The sequence below is a fragment of the Myotis nattereri genome, assembly GCF_964212035.1.
Source record: "Myotis nattereri genome assembly, chromosome: 6".
Lineage (NCBI taxonomy): Eukaryota > Metazoa > Chordata > Mammalia > Chiroptera > Vespertilionidae > Myotis > Myotis nattereri.
This window is the reverse complement of record NC_138081.1, coordinates 64,039,570-64,059,457: the sequence shown is the minus strand read 5'-3', so window position 1 is coordinate 64,059,457 and position 19,888 is coordinate 64,039,570. Positions and strand designations below refer to the sequence as shown.

Genomic DNA, 19,888 nt, shown 5'->3' with positions numbered 1-19,888 from the left:
AGTGAAAAGAGGTCCTGGGACCAAAAAGTTTTAGAACCACTGGAATAAAGCTCTCGTAATTTCCTATCAAATATCCTCAAACTCTATGTACATTTATTCTCTCCTTTTAGATGCCTATTACAATGAAAGATTTCCCCCCTCACCTCCAAAGCTCAAGATCCACCCTCTTTGACCTTTTCTTCTATCAGTTATCCTTCCGTTCCTTCCCCCACACATTCATACTCATGACACATACACTCATACTCATAGCTATTCTCCCTGAAGGATTTATCTATACTTTGTGTATCCAATTTCTTACCTCCCATTCACTCATTAACTTACTCCAAATGGCATCCACCCCAACCGTTCTACTGAAATTGCTTTCATTAATTAATGTTGCTAAATCAAATTAACACCTTTTTGTCCTTACCTTTGACCTCATGTCAATGCTTACAGTGTCTTAAAATAACCCCAAATGTTGTGGAGTTTTTTTTTTATATAAACCTCTCGTTTTCCTCATACCTATCTGATCAGTCATATCTATGCCACGTTGTTGGTTCCTCTTTTATCATCTGTGGGGTTCTGGGGTTCCATCTTGAGCTTTTATCTTTTCTCTCTATACTGTCTCCTCACTCTATAGCAGGGGTCCTCAAACTACGGCCTGTGGGACACATGCAAATACAAATATTGTATTTGTTCCCGTTTTGTTTTTTTACTTCAAAATAAGATATGTGCAGTGTGCATAGGAATTTGTTCATAGTTTTTTTTAAAACTATAGTCCAGCCCTCCAGTGGTCTGAGGGACAGTGAACTGGCCCCTGTTTAAAAAGTTTGAGGACCCTTGCTCTATAGCCTTATCTGCTCCCAGGGTTTTGTTTTTGTTAATCTTTATCTATTGGACTTCTACATATATATAAGTAGCCTAAATTTCCCTCCAGAGCTCCTGATCAGTATATCAAATAATCTACTGATAAATAGAACAGCATTGTAGTTAAGAGTAAGGGCTCACAAGGCAGAGAAAATTTGGGTTGAATTTTAGCTCTTTTGCTTTTTATGTGTGTGATTTTGTTGTTTTTTCTTTTTTTTTTTAAATATATTTTAATGACTTTTTACAGAGAGAGGAAGGGAGATAGATAGAGAGTTAGAAACATCGATGAGAGAGAAACATCGACCAGCTGCCTCCCGCACATCCCCCACTGTGGATGTGCCCGCAGTCCAGGCACACGCCTTTGACCAGAATCGAACCCGGGACCCTTCAGTCCGCAGGCCGACGCTCCATCCACCGAGCCAAACCGGTTTCGGCTATTTGTGTGATTTTGGACAACTTTTTAATCTCCCTAAGATTCAGTTTCTTTATTTCTAAAATGGGGATGGTAGTACCATAGGTTTGTAGTGAGGAGTACTTGAGATAAAGCATTTAAAGCACCTAACACAGTATCCGGAGCATAGTATCTAACATTTTTAATACCATGTTAATAAAATTATTCTTATCCTCTTCATTATCATTTATTTCCAATATTTTCATAGAAATCTACCTGAATATCCCATTATGCCTAATTCCCAGCATGTCTAAAACTTGGTTTGTCTTTATTTCCCCCTCCACAAAATAAAGCCCAAACAAACCTGTTTCCTTCTGGTCCTTTCTATTTCAATAAATGCAGCACTATCAACTAGATGCTTAAGCAAGAAATGTAGGCATTGCCCTAATTGGTTTGGCTCAGTGGATAGAGCGTTAGCCTGCAGACTGAAGGGTCCCAGGTTCAATTCCGGTCAAGGGCATGTACCTTGGTTGCAGGCACATCTCCAGCAGGTGGTGTGCAGGAGACAGCTGATGGATGTTTCTCTCTCATCGATGTTTCTAACTCTCTATCCCTCTCCCTTCCTCTCTAAAAAATCAATGAAATATATTTAAAAAATAAAAAAAAGAAATCTAGGCATTATTGTCAACTCCTGTTCTACCTTATCCTTCACATCTAGTTAGCTATCAAGGCCTGACCATTTATTTCTTATATCTCTCCTGAATCAACACATTTCCTTAAAGCTATCATCTTAGTTTTTTCACAATAGCCTCTCCCTAGTGTTGTGCATTCTCTAGCTAACCTGGTTATTTAACTTTCCTGCTGTTCACAGGCAAATTGCACTACCTCTTCTAGTGTCTTAATAGGCTCTGTATAATCTGACTTCTCATTACCTCCCTAGCCACCCCTTCTCACTACAGTTCTGTCACCATACCTCACTCAATGGTTTCAGTTCAAGAGTGAAACATGTTTCTCGTGGCACTTTGCATGTGCAATTTCATTTGCATGAAATACTTTTTTCCTCAGACAAAAAGTATCTCCAGTTTACTATTAAGTCTACTTCTTAGAGACTTCTCGATTAGTGTCCCTTCTAGATGTTTCCTATACTTGCCTTGAATAGCACATACACTATTTATAATTGCCTGTTGTTTGTAGGAGAACAACTCAGAGAAGTAAAAAATATTAAAATGGTAACATCTCTGAGTAGTGGATTGAGTCATGTATTCTTTAGAATTTTTGTATAATCTTTTAAAAAAATTTTCTTAATTTTTAAAAGAAAAGGCTTATTGTAAAAAACTTTTTGACTTAGGCTTTTTCAATATAGTTAGTATTAAATTGGTTTTAGAAGTCAAAATACTCTTCACTGAAACTTTTGTCATTTTTAGAGCACATGGCTTTCTTTAAAACTTGATTTAAACTTAATTTCTTATAAAATACAAGTTTCTAGTAAAATTGAAGTAAAAAATTTTGTATGCTAATATGATGTGTTTTATTCTCTATTAGTATAATCATTGTTTCACTTAACATTCTAGGAAACATAATTTTATGATATAACTTTTTCCCCCCTAATTTAGGATATGTGAACTTTTGCAAAGTGGAGCCATAATGAATAAATTTTATCAGCCTCACGAAGCGCATATTCCCTACCTCCTACAGCTCTTCATTGACTACAATCTGTATGGAATGAACTTAATAAATCTAGCTGCTGTCAAGTTCCGAAAAGCAAGAAGGAAAAGTAAGGTTAATTTTTCAAGTTCAAATTAATGCTTTGAAACAAGAGTTATGAAATTGATAATTTATAGAATAATAAACATTTATATTATGAGTTCTGAGTAGGTAAAGAATAAAATACACAAAATGGTATTAGCATTTATTAGGAAAAGAATCTCAAGTGAAATTTGTTTTGTAACAGCTTCATTGAAGTATAATTCACATACCACACATTTCACTCATTTAAAATGGAAAATTCAGTGGTTTTTAGGATATTGACAGTTATACAACCATCACCACAGTCAAATTTATAATATTTTCAGTATCTCTAAAAGAAACCCTGAATCCTCAACAAAACTCTAGCAAATCGAATCCAGCATTACATTAGAAAGATCATACACCATGACCAAGTGGGGTTTATCCCGGGGATGCAAGGATGGTACAACATCCGCAAATCAATAAATGTGATACACCACATAAACAAACTGGGAGATAAAAACCATATAATCATATCCATTCATGCAGAGAAAGCATTTGACAAAATCCAACACCCTTTCTTGATAAAAACCCTCAGCAAGTGGGAATAGAAGGATCATACCTCAACATAATAAAAGCCATATATGACAAACCCACAGCCAGCATCATACTCAATGAGCAAAAACTAAAACCATTTCCCCTAAACACAGGAACAAGACAGGGATGCCCACTCTCACCACTCCTGTTCGACATAGTACTGGAAGTACTAGCCATTGCAATCAGATAAGAAGAAGAAATAAAAGGCATCCACATTGGGAAAGAAGAAGTAAAACTGTCCTTATTCACAGATGACATGATATTGTACATAGAAAACCCCAAAGACTCCCATCAAAAAACTACTAGACTTGATAAATGAATTCGGCAATTAACACCCAGAAGTCTATGGCTTTTCTATACACCAGTAATGAACTCACAGAAAGAGAAATTTTTAAAAAAATCCCATTTACCATTGCAACAAAACAATTAAGATACCTAGGAATAAACTTAACCAAGCAGATAAAGGACCTGTACTCAGAAAACTTCAGGATGCTAAAAAAAGATATAGAGGAAGACATGAACAAATGGAAGAGTATACCATGTTCATGGATTGGTAGAATCAACATCATTAAAACGTCCATACTACCCAAAGCAATCTATAAAGTCAACGCAATTTCCCATTAAAGTACCAGTGGCCTACTTCAAAGACCTCGAACAAATTCTCCAAAAAGTCATCTGGAATAAAAAAAGACCCCAAATAGCTGCAGCAATCTTGAGAAAGAAGAACAGTGTTGGAGGGATCACAATACCAGATATCAAGCTATACTACAAAGCCACTATTCTCAGAACTGCTTGGTGCTGGCACAAGAACAGATATATAGACCAGTGGAACAGAACAGAGAACCCAGAGATCGACACAAGCTAGTATGTTCAATTAATATTTGACAAAGGAGGCAAGAGCATACAATGGAGACAAAACAGTCTCTTCAGTAAATGGTGTTGGGAAAACTAGACAGATACTTGCAAAAAAAATGAAACTAGACCACCAACTTACACCATACACAAAAATAAACTCAAAATGGATAAAGAACTTAAACATAATATGGGAAACCATAAAAATCTTAGAAGAAGCCATAGGCAACAAAATAGCAGACATTTGTCGTAGCAATATCTTTACCGATACAGCCCCTAGGACAGTGGAAACTAGAGAAAATAAACAAATGGGACATCAAAATAAAAAGCTTCTGCACAGCAAAAGAAACTATCAGCAAAACAACAAGAAAGCCCACTGCATGGGAGAACATATTTGCCAATGTTATCTCCGATAAGGGTTTAATCTCCAACATTTACAAGAAACTCATACAACTTAACAAAAGGAAGATAAACAGTCCAAACAAAAAATGGGCAAAGGACCTAAATAGACACTTTCTGAAAGAGGACATTCAGAAAACCAAGAGACATGAAAACATGCTCAAAGTCACTAATCATCCGAGAGATGCAAATCAAAACAACAATGAGGTACCATCTCACACCTGTCAGAATGGCTATCATCAACAAATGACAAGTGCTGGAGAGGATGCGGAGAAAAAGGAACCCTCGTGCACTGCTGGTGGAAATGCAGACTGGTGCAGCCCCTGTGGAAAACAGTATGGCGCTTCCTCAAAAAATTAAAAATGGAACTTTCGCCCTAACCTGTTTGGCTCAGTGGATAGAGCATCGGCCTGCAGACTGAAGGATCCCGGGTTCGATTCTGGTCAAGGGCATGTACCTAGGTTGCAGGCACATCCCTGGTAGGGGGTGTGCAGGAGGCAGCTGATTGATGTTTCTCTCTCATCGATGTTTCTAACTTTCTATCCCTCTCCCTTCCTCTCTGTAAAAAATCAATAAAAAATATTTTTAAAAAATGGAACTTTCATTTGACCTAGTAATACCACTTCTAGGAATATATCCCAGGAAACCAGAAACACCAATCAGAAAGGATATATGCACCCCTATGTTCATAGCGCACAATTCACCATATCTAAGATTTGGAAACAGCCTAAATGCTCATGAGCAGATGAATGGATTAGAAAACTGTGGTACATCTACACAATGGAATACTATGCTGCTGTAAAAAAGAAGGAATTCTTACCATTTGCAACAGCATGGATGGATCTGGAGAGCATTATGCTAAGTGAAATAAGCCAGTCAGTGAAAAACAAATACCACATGATCTCACTCATTTATGGAGAATAAAGAACATTACAAACTGTTGAACAAAAATAAAGGCAAAGAAGCATCGAACAGACTGTCAAACTACAGCGGGAAGGCTGGGGAAGATTGTAGGGATAAGAGATCAATGGAAGGACTTGTATGCATGCATATAAGCACAACCAACAGACGCAAAACACTGGGGGTAGGGGCACGAGGGCAAGTGCTGGGGGGTAGGGAAGGCTGCGGGGAGGTCAGTGGGAGAAAAAAAGAGACATATGTACCATTTGTAATACCTTAAACAACATTAATAAATAAATAAATAAATATGGGAAACATTTAAATGTCTTGAAATCTGTCTAAAAATATAAAAGTATGTTTAACAAATTTTTCAAGAACTAATTTTCTTGATTAAAAAATAAAGTACATATTTATCTAGAAAAGAAAAGAAACCCTGCAAAAGTTTGTTTCTAATAGGTGAAAAGCATGAGGAAATTTTGAATTAGCAAGTATATGTAAGCCATTTATTTTAGTTATAAAAGCCAGATGAGTATTGGAATGATGATTAGAAGGGATTTTTTTTTTTCAAACTATGAACAATTTGAAGGCAGAAGTATAAGAAATTTAGTTGAAGGGAAATTGCAAGTATGTTGAAATAAAATTTATATCTTAATTCATTATACTAAATAGCCCTCAGGTTTTTGTTTTGTATAAGATAAAAGGTAATACTGAAATCATGGAAAAAAATAGATGAATCATCTTTAGTATTTTATTTTGTCATGTTATTTCAGACATCTTACAGTTAAACTGATAGTAAATCTTACAGTAAATTAATGTATATATTACATATATGTGCATGACAACATTTCGTCTTATAAGACAAGTTGATATAGTACGTAACAGTCTTTTTGAAAGTGAGGTAAATTCAAAAGTGAAAAAGATTTAAGAATTTTAATGTACATGCATATATAATTTTGTCTTAATATTCAGTTATATAATCAATTTTCAACTAAAATAGAAATTACTAATTGTTATAGTAGTTAAGGTGAGTTATATAAGAGTACTTATATAGAATAAATATTTTGAGTACCACAGAAGCATTTTATATTACATTTTTTAACATCCACAGTTGAAAAGAAATACATATTTCATATATACTTAATATATTAAAGTTTCCATGTTCTTTAGGGAAATATGCTAAAACAAAATACAAATTATAGTAAGAATTAGTTGCATGTTTTCAAGGCATGTTTTGTTGAAATAGCAAAGATGTTAATACCTGATCTCAGCCTAATTACATTTTTGATCAGGCTAGTCAAATAAGAAAATCAAAGTATTAAATTTAGCTAGAGAGGATTGTAAATGTAATATCCTTGATAACATTAAAATTCAAGCTTTCTCTTATCTGCAAATTTAAATTACCATAAGAGATCACAGAAAATTTGAGAAAATTTGTTGATTACTTCCAAAGCACGACCCTAGGACCTAGTTTCTGAAACTGGGACAGCTAAGGAAACATGTCCCCTCTTCAGCTGCTGGTCAGATTGCATTTGTCCCATGTTTCCACTCACTGTTGTTGCCATTGCTTCTGGAATGCATTGTGTATTTTCTTTTTTGTTCAGGGATTGGTATTATAGTATGTTTTGAATTTTATCTGGGACCTGATTTCTACTAGAATTTTGATTGAGGTTTATACAGAATACCCTAGGAATTTGGATTAAAGTCTACAAAAATTGTCATATTTCTTTATAAAATGAGATTTTAAGCATACCCATCAGAATAGCATATCAAAATGTATTCTTTTATTCTAATATGAAAGTCTTGTAACCATTTCTCTCTCATAAGCATATATTACAAATACTTCTTTACCCTCTTAGTTTGGAACCATTACTGTCAACTGCTCATATATACATTCCTAGGTGTGTATGAGTTTTTAGGAACTAGTCATATAGTTTGTATATTATTTTACTTAAACAGTAGTTATATGCAAGTTCAAATTAGAACTCATCCCATTTTATTTTTCTACTCCCAGGTGATCCATTGCATGCAACTGGATCTTACAAGGACCGGCTACAAGGAAATTCTTTTACTGGTACCTTATTTCGGTGGGAAGAAAATGAAATACCAAGGTTAGTTCATGTTGTAAAGGAAAACATATTTACATATATCCTACATTCAGAAATTAGTGGTTTCCATAATTTTAATCTTATATTTGGTGTTTTAATGTATAAATTTTTCATAAAAGCAAATTTCAATATTAGTATGTTACATGGAATCATAGATTTTAAAAAGAGACCATGAAAATATACTTAATTTTCGCCTAATTAATAAAAGAAATCTGGATGTAAATTTTTATACTTTTTTACAACATTCATCTTCATTGTGCATTCCAAATTGATTTCCTATAACTTGTCTAGTAAAAATCACATAATAGCCCTAACTGGTTTGGCTCAGTGGATAGAGTGTTGGCCTGCGGACTGAAAGGTCCCAGATTCAATTCCAGTCAAGGGCCATGTACCTTGGTTGCGGGCACATCCCCAGTAGGAGGTGTGCAGGAGGCAGCTGATCGATGTTTCTCTCTTATCATTGTTTCTAACTCTCTATCCCTCTTCCTTCCTCTCAGTAAAAAATCAATAAAATATAAATTTAAAAATCATGTAATAAACTATCATTTGAAAAACTAAATAGTAAATATTTTTAATAAAAATAACCCTTTCTAAATATTAAATATTTGTGGGAAAAAGTGGGTTGACATACTGAATATGAATAATATAATCTGTGATTTCTTTTGACTGTTATTTATTAGACTTTTATTAATTTATTTTGGGGAAGGTAACATTTTGAATATTTAGGTATTTAATCAGTACCTATAAAATTATTAATAATAGCTTTATCTACATAGAACCCAGAAAGATTTCTGTTTTATACCACAAAGCATTGCCCAAGCTTTCTTGATCCTTTTATTAATCAATTAGGTATTGGCAGGGTGGTTATCGTTTTCCTCTTTTCACTACACATATGTCAACTGATGTTTTTTATGTAGATATTTTTATGAAGAATGCAAGGTGGAAAAAGTGTTTAAATGACTTATTTTTTTATTTAATGAAAAGAAAATGTGATTTATTAATCAATTGAAGATAAACCACCATGAAATATATTCATTTTAAACTACATAAATATAATTTATGTAGTTTAAAATCCTAATGTTGTTGACAGAATTTTCATGTTATAGAATTACTTGGGTTTTTTTTAATATCTAAAATTAAGAAAAAATTATCACTAAATAATGATGGAAATACATTGTTTTATAATTGGAATGTTATACCATAATGAAATCTATAAAACTTTGAGGTGTTGTGGACAATGACTTACTTTATCTCTTGATCCAGCTTAACATTTATCAGGACTTTTTTTTTTTTTGAGTGTTTTTTTTTTATGTCAGGACTTTTTGATAAACATACATACACATGCACATGCGTGCACTTGGTTCCTTCTCAGATAGAGTGGAAATGTTTTTATAATCATATTGAAATGGTATTAAATTTAGAGAGAATTTTATTTACCACATCAAATTCAAGTTTTAATCAGTCCAGAAGACAGTGACCAAAAGCTACTTTTTGTCTCATTTTTTTTATGCCTGTGATGCAGTCCCTCTATCTCTCTAATGTTAGAGGAAATCAACCTGACCCAAGGATTTTACCTATTCCCTAGATTCCTTGGTTTTCAAAGTTCTGCATGTAGTAACTTGTTTTTTGCATGCTCAAATTAAAGTTTATTTGTATTTGAAGCCCTTTTTGAACAATCTTTCTGGTTAGGTTATAAAGGCTTCACTGATTCGGAGTGAGTTTGGGCAAACCTTATGTATTATAATGAAAAGTTTGAATTTTAGACTGTTTTTAAGAGCCTGTTTTATTTTTAAGAATTGACAAATTATAAGCAAAGATGTGAATAGACAAACTAGTAAAATTAGACAAGGTACTCAGAATTAGAATTTAAAATAATTATGGGATAGCTGTATATATTTTTGTCTCAGATTAGCCCATATTTTATATTTTTGGAATGCTTATATTGCATTAAACATGAAAATCCATAATTTCATGAAGTACAAATAACATAATGTCAAAAAATTTTGCCATAAATCATTACTCTTAGATTTTATTAGTCTCATTTCTATCCCCAGTGCTAACACCTTCTTCTATGTACCTTTTTTTTTTTTAACAAAGAAATGTTTTATGCCCTTTCACAAACATTATTACAAGGGCCATAAGAGAGAGCAACTAACTTGTAAGTGCTGAGTTAGTAGCTCTACCTACCTTACTAGCTAGCTCAGTGTTAATTACCACAAATCCTGGACCTTCAGGATCATTTGCCAGAGTGTTGAATATACAAAAACTGAATCTACTGCAGTAATCTCACCCTGGCTACCCATCAGTATGATCTGAAAAGATTTTTAAAATTATACATGTGTGAGCTTCATCCTCACTGATTCTAATTAGTAGGACTGTTTTGTTAAGCTTTGAACAGAAATGTTCAGAGAGGCACAGTTATCTACCATCGTTATGGTAGATAAATGAATGGTCTGCATGTATTTGGTAACCTAAATTTGTTAAAATCTTGATTGTTGAGGGTATTACAAATGCCCTCCCTTCTTTTCCCCCCCCTGCTTCCTACCACCCAGTTCCCAACCTCTGATTCAAAAAAAAAGGTTTTTTTGTTAATCCTCACCTGAGGATATTTTTTCCATTGATTTTTAGAGAGAGTGAAGAGAGAGAGAGAAACATCAATGTGAGAGAGACACATTGATTGGCCGCCTCATGCATGCTCCAACCAAGGGCTGGAACAAACTTGCAACACAGGTAGGTGCCCTTGACCAGGAATTGAACTCGAGACCCTTGGGTGCTCAGACCAACACTCTATCACTGAAACATACTGGCCAGGGCTGACAAATTTTTTACTTACACTTTTTCTATCGGAAAGTTTTAATTCTGAAAACTACTTCCTTTTCCTAAGAACATCTCTTCTGAATGTCTGAAGTAGCTTTGTAATAAAGGCAAGAAATAGTCATAAATTTCTACTATGAGATTTTATTTTTTGATATTATTGTTTCCCTCCTTTGTCACAAATGTGTTACTTTTGGAAAATTCACCCTTGAAATTTACAATATAATTCTTTCAAAACTTGTGAAACTTTTTAGTATAAGGAGAAAATTGTTGACCATGAACTATTTTATCTAGTATGTCATTTCATTGCAAAATTTACTTTAAGTTATATGAATGAAGAAGACAAACAACATTAAGAATAATTTCGTTCTGAAAGTGAAAGGGATATATTGTGATAGGTTGGCTAATATGTTTCTTCTCTATCAATGATAAAAAGATATGTGTCTATCTACACGTATGCATCTATGTACACGTATATTTATTTGAATTGTAAAAATTCTGTGGTTTAACAAATTAATTTCTAATGTTCCATCAAAATTTCCTTAGGGATAGACTATGAGAAATGAGGTTTTGCTAATCTGTTTCTCTTAAAACATTAAAAAATGGGAGTGAAATCTGCCATCATCCACTTTCATGGTTCTCTCTTTTTCAATTGATGTCTATATTGGTAGTATGTGATGTCCTAATCTTTTTTTGCGGCTCTGATGAAAAACAAAAATTTCTGAGTCAAAGAGCAGAACTTCTGTAGTTTTCATAAAAACTAATGATTTTGTGGTGTTAACACATTTCCTAGTCATGATCCCATTATTAAGCCACATGGTTTCTCAAATCTGTAGTTACGGAGAATTTTAAAGCATTATCCAGCACAGCAGTCGTTGGGGTCAGGGAGAACAGTATCATTTGCCCACCTTTCAGTATACTCCTTTCCCCTCATTTCTTATTGCATATTCTCTCCTTATTTTTTAAAACAAATCTATGATTGCTAAGAAAGATGCCTCTGAGCAAATGATTACATATGTGTTTGGTTTTTGATGCATCTCTCAGTTGTCTCTCTGTTATCCCTTTCTGTCCTGGATATGACCCACATCCCTTATATATAAAATATAATGAGCCAAAATATGTAGAATGCACTGCAAAAAGATCTCAGTGAATTGTAATATAATAATATTTTGTACTTTTCTCTTCCTCTTTATCATTTCTTTATATATATAATATCAATTATGTTATACTTATTAATACATCATTGGCTTTTCTGCTTACCACATAAAGATAAAAAAATTATGTAAGAAAAATCTTCAGAAAATTTGCTCTTATATAATTATTGTGGTTTTTAAAATGTTTTTAATACAGCTCTTTAATACTGGAAGGTATTGAACCACAGAGTACATGTGAATTAGAAGTAGATGCTGTAGCTGCTGATATCTTAAATCGGCTGGACATTGAAGGTATATGTACAATTATTCTTAATATATGTGTGTGTGTTTTTAATTAATGGTCAAAGTAAGTGGAAAAAGTAGGGAAGAAAGCATTACTAGAGATGTAAGATGTTATAGAAGATACCAAATGTTATGAAGATTGCTTCTGTACCTCTGAAGCAATTTTTTATTTATATTTTTTCATTTATACTTTCATCCACATGAGTATGTTTGCACAGTCATGAACCTAAAGTAAATGTAACACTAAATAAATTAATATTTTAAAAGTTAATATAACATTATCTAACTTAATGTTTTTAGTTTTTAGGTTATATAGCAGGGAGGGGATTCTTAGGTCTATTGGCTATCCTCAGATGTTTGAATCTTACTCACTTGATGGGTTTTTGGGAACCACTAGGAAGAAAACTAAAAAAGGACTAACATAAGAAATGTAGGTTGGGATAGTTTGTCTGCTTTATTACATGAAGTAGGTAATTGTTTTTCTTAAGAGGCAGTATTTATTTTTTAAAAGTTTGGGTTCCTCACAATATCTAAGATCTGGAAACAGCTCAAGTGCCCATCAGTAGATGAGTAGATAAAAAAAGCTGTGATACATTTACACCATTGAATACTATGTAGCAATTTAAAAAAAAGAATAAAAAAAAGAAGGATCTCTTACCCTTTGAGACAGCATGGAGGGACCTGGAGAGTATTATGCTAGGTGAAATAAGCCAGTCAGAGAAAGACAAGTATCACATGACCTCACTCATGTGGAACCTAATAAACAAAATAAACTGATGAACAAAATAGATCCAGAAACATAGAAGTATGGAACAGACTGTGGAATCTCAGAAGGTGGGAGAGGGTGCGTGGGAAGAGATCAACCAAAGAACTTATATGCATATATGCATAATCCATGGACACAGATAATAGGGTGGTGAAGGCCCCAGGGAGGGGGGTGGGGAGGTTAGAAGAAGAGGTCAATGGGGGGAAAAAGGGGACATATGTAATATTTTAAACAATAAATTTTTTTTTTTAAGTTTGAGTTCCTTTTTTTAAGCAAGTAGTTTTTACTTTGACCTTGTAGTGGTGAAGTATTATTGTGATTACAGCTCAAATTGATGGAAATCCTGGTCTACAGGCCATATGGGAAGATGAAAAGCAACGGCGAAGAAATAGAAATGAAACTTCTCAAATTAGCCAAACTGAATCACAAGGTATTAACCAAATAGTACTCTAATGATTTTTTTAAACAAGATAGTTTTATGAAAAAGGTTAAGCCATTGAGTTTATCTTGACCTTAAATTTTACTTTTCAGATTACTTTCAAATTTTCTATGTATTTTTTTCTATTGTCTTTGCTCTGAACCAGTGATTCTTTACCTCCAAAGTGTCACTCGTTGTCTCTTTTCCTGTAAGAAATTGACAGCTTTGTTGTCATTGATTTTCACCATACTTTGTTCGCCTATTTCACGTTTTTGTTCCTTTTTCATTATCTAGTATGTTCTAACCTGTATTTCCAAATAAGCTATAGAATGCTCATAGAAGCTCGTGAATTCCAACTTAGAAACACTGTGTTTGATTCATTAAGTTTTGAAAATGTACCCATGAAATATAGCCCCCAAATTATTTCTGGATATATCATATGCACTTGCACTTCGATCATCTGCTATAGTTTTAAAGGAAACACTTATTTTATTATTAAACCTTACTACTTCAAAAAATAATTTGAGGGTCTTAAATAAATGCCATGGGACACAACAAAAATATTAAAATAAAGGTAAAAGAATAAAAGACATAATTCACAAGGCAAATGTATTTGCAATTTAGAAGTAAGCCTACTAGTATATTGAAGTCTAATTAAAATTTCAAAATTTTAGTGTCTTGAATACTAAAAATACTTTGATAAATTTTGAGTGCTTTTTAAAGTAGAAGTATTATATTTTATGAGAAGAAAATTTCTAGATTCAGAGTCTGTGATACATGTATATGTAGAGAACAATGTATTGGATTTAAGTTATAATTATGGACTTAATCTTGAACTGACTTTAAGTGCTTAATTATATAGCTTCAGTAACAACAATTTTTCTTTTGTTTTTTATAATAGAACTACTTTTAGGTGGTATTATATCTGTCAAGAGAAGGATAGGACATTACTATTTTAAAAGCTATTCTAAGAGAAAAGAAAATATTTCATTTATTTGCTATCTACATTTTTTTAATGCACTTTTAATTCAAAGATCGCAGGTTTGTGCCAGCCACAGAAAGTGAAAAAAAATTTCAGAAGAGACTTCAGGAAATTCTCAAACAGAATGATTTCTCTGTGTAAGTGGTTGTTTTTTTACAGATCTCAGAGCTATTTTATTGCTTTGTTAATCTAGTGTGTTATAAAGGATTTGTTTTAATTAAGCAGAAGGTTATCAGGCTCTGTGGACTATAACGACGGATCCCAGGAGTTCTCTGCTGAGTTAACATTGCACTCTGAGGTCCTGTCTCCTGAAACTCTTCAGTGTACACCAGCTAATATGGTAGAAGTCCACAAAGACACAGAGTTGAGCAAAGGTGAGGTTTTCTTTTCATGTGTACACAAAATACCCTACCAGACATCTAAATATCTAGTTCTGAGGTATTAAGATTTAGTTGAGTTTGCTAAGTGTTTCTTTTTCCCCCTAAGAAATAAACATCATTGATATTGCAAAAACCTCTCTCCTATTCCTTTACTTTTTCTTCATCTCTAGAGGCAAGCACTATTCTGAAGTTGGTACAAGCTGTTAACATGTATGATTTTACAGTTTCTTATATACAGGTGGGGCAAAAGTAGGTTTATAGTTGTGAGTATGTGAAAGTTTATTGTATTATATTTATTAATTATTGTATTGTTTTTCATATGAACAAATATAAACCTACTTTTGCCCCCACCAAGTATGTATGCCCACAACATATACTATTATTTTCTGTTTTAAGTTTTAGGTAAATGATATCCTGCTTATCATAGATTAAACAACTTGCTTTTTTTATTCATCATATTTTTAACTTAATCAAGGTATAATATATATGGCACAAAATTCACTCATTTTAAATTTATAATTCAATGATTTATCCTAAACTTACAGAGTTCTGCAAATATCTCCATAATTCAGTTTTAGAACATTTTCTTCACCTCAAAATACTCCTTTTTCATTTGTAGTTATAGCTGTTCCCACCTCCAATCCTAATTAACCACTTACCTACTTTCTTATCTCTAAGATTTGCCTTTTCTAGACATATATAAATGAAATAAAGTATGCAATCTTTTGTATCTTGCTTCTTTCACTTAACATATTTCCAGGTTCATCCATATTGCATCTGTCAGTATTTTTCTGGCTGAATAGTATTGAATTATATAGCTATCCCATATTTTGTTAATACATTCACCAGTTGATAGACATTTCAGTTGTTTTTACTTTTTGCTCTTAAGAATAATGCTGCTAGGAACATTTGTGTATAAGATTTTGTGTGGATATATATTTTCTTTTTCTTTTTTTAGTAGATACCAAGGAGTTGGAATTGCTGGGTTATTTAGTAAATTTGTCATTAATTTTTTTTTGTAAACTGCCAAAACTGTCTCCCAAGTGACTACAGTGTTTTATATTCCCACCAGCAGTGACCCCACATCTTCACTAATAACACTTGTTGTTATCTGTCTTTTTTATATAGTCATCCTAGTGTGTGTGAAATTGCATCTCATTATGGTTTTAATTATCATTTCCCTCATTACTAATGATGTTGAGTATTTTTATGTCAGTATTATAACTTTCAATCTACCTATTCATACACATTTCTAGTTTATTCATTTTAGCTGCTGATTAGTGCTCCTTTGTAAGAGTAAACAAGTTTATCTGTTTCTCTACAACTATTAGATGGCTTTCACTTTTGCACTGTTAATAACAGTGTTTTATCTTGTGTCTATGTGCAAGAGTTTCTCCACAAAAGATATGTGGAAGTGTGATTTGCCAGGCCTTACAGGGTATGTATCATATATACTATTGTGTTCTAAAAGGGTTTCTGTAATGCAGTTAGCTTATACATGATTGGGAAATAAGAGAATAATGAAAGTTTTACTTAGAATTTGGATTGTTTCGTATGCAGTTTTTCTAGGCATGGGGAGCCAGACTGGCAGGAATAGAATTACAGCCTTCAGCATAAAAGGAAAAGCCCTTTTTTCACTGCTACGTTGGAAGCAGGGGCTTTAGTATTGATATACATCAAGAGCAGGTCTTCCCTTATTTGGCTTCAAAATTGTCTTGTCTACTCTTCATCTTTAAAAAAAGCTCTTCCATGTTAATTTTAGTGTCAGATTGTTTTGTTTCTGGGAAGAACCTTGTTGATACTTTATTAGGAATTTATTGAATTTATAGACTAATTTAGGAATTTTTTTTTATTTTTCAATTACAGTTGACATTCAGTATTATTTTATACTAGAGGCCCAATGCACAAAATTCTTGCACAGGTAGGGTCCCTAGGCCTGGCCAGCAATCAGAGCCAATTGGGGGCTCTGGCTGCCTGAGGCCTTCCTTTGGGCTGCCAGCTGGACCCTCCCTTCCCCAGCTGCTGGCCCAGGCCTTCCTTCGTTCTGTGCCGCCCCCCGGTGGTCAGTGCACATCATAGTGAGTGATAGAACTCCTGGTCAGACTCCCACAGGGACATTTTGCATATTAGCCTTTTATATATCTACTAGAAGCCCAGTGCACAAAAATTTGTGCACTGGTTGGGGGGGAGGGGTTCCTCAGCCCAACCTGTGCCCTCTCACAGTCTGGGACCTCTCAGGAGATAACCACCTGCTGGCTTAGGCCCACTCTCCTGGTGGCAGATGGCACGCCCGATCCCGCCGTGCCTGCCCCATCTCCCCCAGTTGCATATGGCAGGCCTGGATCCCGAGCTGGGCTGGGCAGCCGCTCAGATAGTGCTGCCGCCCACCTGCCCACCCCGTCCCACACATGACAGGCCCGGATCCTGGGCTGGGGTGGGCAGCAGCTGGGGATCTCAATGCCACCGCCCTGCCCGCCCCACCGCACACACCAAAGGCCCGGATCCCGGCTGGGGTGGGCGGAGGCTCAGGATTCGCTGCCACCGTTCCTGGGCCACACACGGCAGGCCAGGATCTCGCGCTGGGACGGCCAGCGGCTAGGGATCGCACTGCCGCCAGCCCCAGTGGGGCAGCACAGCAGGATTTGCCTGCAGTATGCAAATTAGCCGCCATCTTTGTTGGCTGTTAATTTGCTTATCGTGCAGATTAGCCCATGGGAGGCATAGCGAAGGTATGGTCAGTTACCATGTTTGTCTATTATTAGATTAGACTAGGGCCCAGCAATCGTGCAAGGAGGCACCCCACAGAGGGCCGGGACCCGCGTAGCACCGAACGCCGCATTGTGTCAGCTGGGGTGGGGGCAGGTGCTCCTGTGTGTTGTGTATCCGCTCCGGCCCGCCCCCAGCCCCAGCCTCCCCGCAGCTGCTGGGGTTGGGTGGCACAAGGTCCTTTCCTGTCCATCTGCATGCACAGCTCCTCCTGAGCGGTCGTGATGCAGTCTCCTCCTTAGTGGTTGTGATGCTCAGCTAATTAGCATATTTCCTGTTTATATAGATAGACTAGAGGCCCGGTGCACAAAAATTTGTCCCTCAGCCTGGCCTGTCCTCTCTCGCAATCTGGGACCCCTCAAGGGTGACCACTTGCTGGCTTAGGCCCGCTCCCCGAGGGATTGGGCCTAAGCTGGCAATCAGACATCCCTCTGGCAGCCCGGCAGCCCTCAGGGGATGCCCACTTGCCAGCAGGGAGCAAACCAAAGCTGCAGTCGGACATCCTTAGCGCTGCTGAGAAGGCAGGAGAGGCTCCCACCACCACCGCTGTACTGGCAGTCATCAGCCTGGCTTGTGGCTGAGCAGAGCTCCCCGCTGTGAGAGCGCACTGACCACCAGAGGGCAGCTCCTGCATTGAGCGTCTGGCCCCTCGTGGTCAGTGTGTGTCATAATGACCAGTCATTCCCAGTCTTTCTGCTGTTAGGGTCAGTTTGCATAGTACCCTTTTACTATATAGGATAGAGGCCTGGTGCACGGGTGGAGGCTGGCTGGTTTGCCCTGAAGGGTGTCCCGGATCAGGGTGGGGGTCCCGCTTGGGTGCCTGACCAGCCTGGATGATGGGCTGATGGCTGTTTGCAGCTGGTCACACCCACTTCAGGGTGGGGGTCCCCACTGGGGTTCCTGGCCAGTCTGGATGAGGGGCTGAGGGCCGTTTTCAGGCTGGTGGGCGACTGAAGCTCCCAGCCTGTTTTTTTTTTTTTTTATTTATTTTTATTTTGGGATTTATTTACCCTCTATAGCTGTCCCTGGAGCTGAGAGCTGGCTCCAGCTTGAGGCTGTGGCTGACTGAAAGCAGGTATCTGGGTTTGTTTAGCTTCTATAATTGCAACATTGTTGCATCTGGAGCTCAGAGCTGGGCCACAGCAGGCAAGGAACCTTGTCCTCCTCCATCCCTGGAGCAAGCAAACCTCCTGCTCGCTTCAGCTGCGTGGCTGCCAGCAGCCATCTTTGTTGGCAGTTAATTTGCATATCCTGCTGATTAGCCAATGGGAAGCGTAGCGGAGGTATGGTTAATTACCATGTTTGTCTATTATTAGATAGGAGGATAGATTACTTTCAGGTGTTCAGCATAGTGGTTAGACAACCATATAATTTACAAAGTGATTCCCCGAATATTTTAAGTACCTACCTGGCACCACACATACTTATTATTATTGACTATATTCCCTGTGTTTTACTTTTATATTGCTGTGACTATTTTGTAACTACCAATTTGTTCTTAATCCCTTCACCTTTCTCACTTGGCCCCCGAACTCTCCTCTGGCAACCATCAGTCTGTTCTTTGTATCTATGACTTTATTTCAGTTATGTTTCTTTGTTTATAAGTAAAATATTTTGATATTTTCTTTCTCTGTATGACTTATTTCACTTAGCATAATAACCTCTAGATCCAACCGTGCTGTCACATATGGTAAGATTTCAGTCCCTTTTATGACCAAGTAGTATTCCATTGTATTTATGTACTGCAGCTTTTTTATCCACTTGTCTATTGATGGGCACTTCAGTTGCTTCCGTATCGTGGCCGTTGTAAATAATGCTGCAATGTATATAGGGGTACATGTATTCTTTTGAATTAGTGTTTTGGGTTTCTTCGAATATATACCCAGAAATAGCTGGGTCATGAGGCAGTTTCATTTTTATGTTTTTTTGAGGAACTTCCATACTGTTTCCATAGTGGCTGCACCAGTTTGCATTCCTACCAAAGTATATGAGGATTTCCTCTTCTCCACATCCTCACCAACATTTGTTGTTTATTGATCTGTTGATGATGGCCATTCTGACAGTGTGAGGTGATAATCTCATTGTAATTTTAATTTATTTTTCTCTGATTAGTGACATTGAGCATCTTTTCATATGTCTATTGGCCATCTGTCTGTCCTCTTTGGAGAAATATCAATCTAGGTTCTCTATCCATATTTTAATTGGATTGTTTGTGGGGTTTTTTATATTGAGTTGTATGAATTCTTTATAAATTTTGGGTATTAACCCTTTATTGGATTTATCATTAGCACATATATTCTCCATTCAGTAAGATGTCTTTTCATTTTGCTGATGGGTGTGGATATTTTGCTGTGCAAAGCTATTTAGTTTGATGTAGTTCTATTATTTTTTTGTTTTCCTCCCCTTAGAAGGATATATCAGAAAAAAATATTGCTAAGAGAAATGTCAGGGAATTTACTGCCTATTTTTTCTGGTTATAGTTTTAAATGTTTGAATTTAGGTCTTTAATCC

The 19,888-nt window shown here is 35.9% G+C and overlaps 1 protein-coding gene across 2 annotated transcripts in view; it reads left to right on the top strand.

Annotated features, from left to right (window-relative positions):
- Positions 1–19,888, top strand: part of REV3L (REV3 like, DNA directed polymerase zeta catalytic subunit) — a 161,309-nt gene that overhangs the window by 62,193 nt on the left and 79,228 nt on the right. Inside the window, exons 4-9 of one of the 2 annotated variants that reach the window (XM_081094034.1) lie at positions 2,851–3,011; positions 7,722–7,818; positions 11,980–12,074; positions 13,157–13,261; positions 14,284–14,368; positions 14,457–14,605. In XM_081094034.1, the coding sequence (XP_080950160.1) occupies positions 2,851–3,011; positions 7,722–7,818; positions 11,980–12,074; positions 13,157–13,261; positions 14,284–14,368; positions 14,457–14,605 (692 nt within the window). Of the gene's footprint in view, positions 1–2,850; positions 3,012–7,721; positions 7,819–11,979; positions 12,075–13,156; positions 13,262–14,283; positions 14,369–14,453; positions 14,606–19,888 lie in introns of both variants that reach the window. The other variant, XM_081094033.1, reaches the window with a different exon arrangement.